At 42.6% G+C, this 6,000-nt stretch overlaps 1 protein-coding gene across 1 annotated transcript in view; it reads right to left on the bottom strand.

The window, feature by feature from the left end:
- Positions 1 to 454: 454 nt before the first annotated feature.
- Positions 455 to 6,000, bottom strand: part of LOC129238687 (uncharacterized) — an 85,053-nt gene continuing 79,507 nt past the window's right edge. Inside the window, exons 8-9 of the mRNA XM_054873804.1 lie at positions 1,678 to 2,014; positions 455 to 1,638 (exon numbers count right to left, since the gene is read on the bottom strand). Coding sequence (XP_054729779.1) covers positions 669 to 1,638; positions 1,678 to 2,014 — 1,307 coding nt within the window. The 3' untranslated portion in view covers positions 455 to 668. The remainder of the gene's footprint in view (positions 1,639 to 1,677; positions 2,015 to 6,000) is intronic.

The following is a 6,000-nucleotide window of genomic DNA, read 5'->3' as shown; positions in this document are numbered from 1 at the left end:
GATAAATAAATAAATAACTAGGAGTTATATTGAGTTTTATATTAAATGATATTTGTAGATAATTTTACTAGTAACTAAATGCACCTAAGAGCACCGAAGTATGCAATTAAATGTATTTTGCGGAAAAAGCTCAGTGCGAGTAGGTTCTTTGTCTTCTGCTGAGTGAAAGTACACTAATAGAAGAAGAGCTACTCAAAATCCAACGTGAAATGTGTTTAATTGCGTTTACTGATGTGTGTGTGTTTGTGTGTGTGTGTATGTGGTGTAGTTCAGTGATTTGCTATTGCAGTGCTGCCCGAAAATTTTTTGTAACAACATTAACTTCGTCTTCAACCACGTAGGAAAAGGCAAAAAACAAAAAGAAAAAAAAGAAACAAAATAAAAATAAAAATAAAAAAAACAGAAAAAATACAAATATATAACCCAAAATAGGCAATCCCCTTTGAGTGTCTCTACAATTTCTTGCCTGTGTGTGCTTTCAATCATTGACACATTGATACCAGTTAGGATCATCAGCACACGCCCGCTTTCAAATTTTTCTTCAAAGTACATAGTTTCATTACTAAAATTTAACTTCAAATGCATCATTCATTTAGTCAACTTAATTTTCTCTACTGCATTTATTTCGCCCCCGCTCTCTTGCCCTTTCTCTCGCTCTCGCTCTCACTCTACTGCACTGTTTCGTGCGCCACCGCACTCGCTGTCGCAACGGGCACACTAATTTGCTGTCGTTGCTGTTGTTCTTGCATATGCCGCATGCGAAAAAGTCGCAGAGTCATCCAGGATGCGAATGTGCCTGGCGCCGGCATTGGTGTGTGTTTCTCAAGCGCCTCCTTCTGCAGCTGATAGCGATAGAGCAGTGAACCGGCGATCAGCGCGGATACAATTGTTGCCGAAATAACGACAATGAAAAGTATGCTGAATCCAGGCACCGGCATACAAATGCCATAGACCACCTCTTCGGTTATTTTACCCTGAAACACGGTGACCGCTTCCTGTTTGGAGTCGGGCGAGAAAGCCAGATCAGCTTCGGAGATGACATCGTACAGACCGCTAACGCCGACATCTGCGCTGCGCACCTTACGATCGGCAATTACAATCGATCGTCGTCGACGTCGCTCTGTTTTTTTGTCATCACCACCAGCAGATTGATTGGACTTTTGTTTCAACAACTCTTCGCTTGCATCGAGATCAATGTGATCTTCGCGTGTGCGTTTCAGTGCTTCAGCTTGGGGACGGTAAATCGGGTGCGCTGTGTCGTCGTTCGTTTTGGGCTCCAGCGATCGTGGGCCGGCCATTGGCACACCAATGCGTTTTTGCGCTTCAAATTGACGTGGTCCATGTGGGAATTTGCCACTCTTCTTCAATTCCATATACTGTGCTTCATCCAGATCGGCCAACTCCTCCTCGCCGAATAATGAATCCAGATCCGAGTCTTCGGGTTCTTCATGCACCGGTCGCGGTGATAGATTGGCATTCTTTTCATGCATATTAAACTGATCGAGTATGTTGGCAATACCACTATTGATCGATGAGAGTTGCTTGCGATTGTGTATTATGTCATCGTAGAAGATATCGTGATCGACTGCACCATCACCGCCCATACCAGCACCGCCACCTGCGCCGCCCATTGGTATGCTGCCAACCGCCGGTTGCTGTGCGCTATGTATGCCATGCCCCATTTCCTGGCTTAGTTCGTTTTGATTGCCCAAAGCATCGTTCATCAGTACATCTTTGCGTTCGTTAACACTGCCGGTGAGCTGACAATGGTCGAGACAGCCATGACGGCAGATTTCAACTTTGCATTTGATGTGTACGCTGAGCGCATCGGGAAATTTGAAGGCATGGAAGAAGGCATACGTTATGACAGTGGCACGCTCGTCGGGAGCTCGCGCCTTCAGGAAGCGTGAGATCATCTTGGGACGCAAGACGCAACCGAATTCATCAGATAGATTGATAACATGACCAGAACCATCGGAAGCGACGCACGACTTGACGCGCATATCGAATTCACCTAGAAGAATGAGAGAGGCAGATAAATGGATTAGAAAATCTGTTGAAAAATCTTGATGGGCTTTCTAGTGGAAGAATTAATTTTTAAATTTAGTTTAGATTGAGATTTAAAAATTTATTGCGATTTAATAAACAAAGAAATAAATTAAAAAACAAATTTTTTTTTTTTTAATTTTATTTCTCATTTATCTTCATTCTGTGGTATGACTAAGCCTACGCGTCCCACCAAACATAAACAAAAAGTTAGTATGGCACAACTGCTAAAACTTTTTATCTTATCACCGGAAATTGGTGTCTCAACGGTTAAGTTCATCGAACAATCTTAATGTGTATGTAAATTCGAATGAATTGTACTGTGCCGCTGATTATTTGTGATTGCCTGCTGAAACAAGGGTAACATATCAACCACATGCAGATATTTATAAGATCGGCGCATGTCTGGTTCGCCAGTATATTTCTGTGCCTCGCAAAGGTTAGTTGGCGTAGTGTAACATGCAAGTTTCGGCTTTGTTTATATTGAGCACCATCTACTTGGCAGAGTGCTACAGAATCAGTGTGACGCCTCGCAATAGCAATGCCTTGGCAGACATAAGTGAATCGGATTTGTCTTCAAATGTCGCTATCAAGGAACACATTTCAAAGCTTTCTCTCAATAACAGCAAATTAGTTGTAGCCGAAAGTCTTCTAAAGCCCAAAAATGAAGCAAACTCACTACCATCAGCCAACTTTGAAGAAAATCCTATCCTCAACATTGAAAGTGGGTACCAATCGAACATCGTGAATAATTCGGAAGATGCCAAGTCTCCTGTATTCTCGTTGTCACAAATCCCAGAACTCCAGCAACCACCAAAACAAAGTAGTCTGTTGCATTCTGCATTTACTTCGGCAGCCGAGAAGGAAGAAAATCAAAATGAAGGCAGTGATATTAACAAAAATGCGCACTTGCTAAACGAGCCACAAAATCAAACAGATTTGCTTTCAGCTTTGCTCGAACATAAAAACCAAAATTTATCAACATCGATATTTACTAATATGTCGTCAGTTCATTCCGATTTGTCCACCGTAAACAGCCAGAGCGAACTTATTTCTAGTTATGAAGCGAACTCGAAATTGCCACAGCCAATACATTCTTCGAGTACATCTAACAATCTTCCAGATCTTCCGCTGCCGTGGAGCTCAGCTAATCCAGATTCGTCGATATCGATGCCGCTGCTGACTACAAACCAAAATCATGTAAAACTACTGGTTCCACCAAACAATGGACCAGTTCAATCCGAACTGTTCATCGAAAATGGCCTAAGTCCACAAAATTCGACTTCTTCAATAACGAACTCAAAATTGCCACAGCCACCACAATTCCAGGGTTCATCTACAAATCTTCCAGTTCCACCACAATTTTCGAGCTCAGCTAATCAGAATTCAGCAGCACCGATGACGACATTATTTTCCATAAATCTGAATCATAACCGACCAACACCACCCGCCTCAACCAACAATGCTTCAGTTCAGTCCACGCTGCTCACTGCAAATAACCAGATCGAATTAAACTCAACTAACGCGACAAACTCAAAGTTCCCGCAGCCACCACTATCTCAAGTTTTATCAGCAAATCTTCCAGTTCCACCACAATTTTCGAGCTCAGCTAATCAAAATTCAACAGTACCAATATTACCGTTATTACCTACAAATGCAAATCGACCAAAACCACCCGCCTCAACATACAATGTGCCTGCTCAGTCCGTAGTGCTCACCGTAAATACCCAGAGCCAAACGAATTCGATTTCTGCGACGAGCTCGAACTTTCCGCTGCCACCGCAACCATCGAGTTCTTCCGCAAATCGTCCGGTTCCACCACAGTCGATGAGCGTCACAAAGCACCGCCCCACTCCACCATCGACTTCCACCCTAAATCGCCCGGTACCGCCAGTTGCTGTCTATGCTATGAACTTCTAATCATCATACCTCGGAGTCAAAAGTGCGAAATTGGCTGGTTTAAGTTATTAGGTTATAGAAAAAATGTGAATAGGTAATACATAGTACGAGTGCATGGGCATGGATTGATTGGTTTTGTTCTAGTTTACTTAAGGAGAGGGTTTTTGAAATAAATTATTGTGGCTTGCTACCATTAAAAAATAGAAAATATGAAAAGTGCAAAATGTGATGGTGTGTCTTTAAATCTTCGGATATTTCGTGAGTAAATTCTGAGACTAATCTCTTCTAAGAAAATGTTTGAATGTAACCTGTGTCGGTGAACTCTATATATGTACTTTAATGGAGCTCTGATAAAACCTTCGGATTTTATTTCATTTGCTAACTTGTATGGAAATTGTTGCAATCCCAACTTCTAAACCATCAGTAATACAATAAGATCGATAGATATTTCCAGCATACGTCATTGCCTTACAACATTGGCCTGGACGCGATAATCATGTTTTTGCTGTAGCTTTTTATTTTTCTAAAAGTTTAGCATTAAAAAAGTCTATGTTTGTATTACTGTATACTTTTTTAAGCGAACTCAAGTGAAGGAGCTCCTTTATTGAGTATTTGGCCGAAGGAGGAGGAGCAGCTATTTGTGATGAAATCTGGATGTTGCTCCACAAATAGAAAAGCCTACATTTTTATGCCGCAGCCAAACAGCGTATGCAGGCTTTTCATGGTAGTTTACTAACTATTGTCTACTGAGTTTCATGCCCACAGCGGTATACTAACCCGGACCCTAGCTTTCGCAAATATAAGGTTGTCAAAAAAGTCTTGCGGTATTTTTATTGAATTTTCAATTGTTCATAAAATTGGTTATAATAATGCGATTTAAGTCAAATATGCGCCGTTTTGTTCGATGACGAGTTCCCAACGAGATGCCAACTTCATAATGCAAGTCTTATAGAAGCTCGCTTCCCTATTGTCAAAAAACTCGCAGAGCCAATTTTCACAGGACTCTCTTGTGGACAACTTCCGACTTCCGACCGATCACTTGGTGCGAGATCGGGACTATACGGTGGATGCAAAAGAACCTCCCATCTGAGCTCCCGGAGCTTCTGGCGCGTCACCAAAGATGTGTGTGGCCTGGCGTTCTCCTGATGGAAGACAATTCGGCCTCTGTTGATCAAAGATGGCCTCTTCTGCGTGAGTGCTGCATTCAAGCGGTCCAGTTGTTGGCAGTACAGGTCCGAATTGGGCGTTTGGCCATAGGGGAGCAGCTCATAGTGGATGATTTCCTGCCAATCTCACCAAACACACAGAAGAACCTTCCTGGCCATCAATCCAGGCTTGGCCACCGTCTGGGCAGCTTCACCGCTTTTCGACCACGACCGTTTGCGCTTCACGTTGTTGTAAGTGACCCACTTTTCATCGCCAGTCACCATCCGCTTCAAAAACGGGTCGATTTTGTTGCGATTCAGAAGCGATTCGCATGCATCCATACGGGCAAAAATGTTTTTTTGCGTCAAGTCGTGTGGCACCCATACATCGAGCTTCTTTTTGAATCCAAGCTTCTTCAAATGGTTTATAACGGTTTGATGACTCATGCCCAGCTCTTGGCCGATGCTACGGCTGTTACTATGCCGGTCTCTTTCGATCAATTCAGCGATTTTATCGCAATTTTTGACGACAGGCCTTCCGGACTGTGGCGCATCTTCGATCACCTCTGCACCAGAACGAAAACCTTGAAACCATCGTTGTGCGGTGGAAATGGAAACTGTATCGGGTCCATAAACTGCACAAATTTTATTGGCAGCATGAGATGCATTTTTGCCTTTATCGTAGTAGTACTGCAAAATATGCCGTATTTTCTCTTTATTTTGCTCCATGTTTGCGACGCTATAACTCACGAACGACTAAAAGCAAATAACAATTAATCAAATACGTGTTAGCACGAGAAAAGAGCTTTCCAAAAAGCTCTAGCGTGAACCGATGCGACGAATACAACTAGAACTACGCGTTTGCAAAGACAAGCTTGCGGAAATACCGCAAGACTTTTTTGCCAACCTT

This window comes from Anastrepha obliqua, chromosome 2, assembly GCF_027943255.1.
Source record: "Anastrepha obliqua isolate idAnaObli1 chromosome 2, idAnaObli1_1.0, whole genome shotgun sequence".
Lineage (NCBI taxonomy): Eukaryota > Metazoa > Arthropoda > Insecta > Diptera > Tephritidae > Anastrepha > Anastrepha obliqua.
Note: the sequence above shows the minus strand (reverse complement) of the source record. Positions and strands in the feature narration are given on the sequence as shown.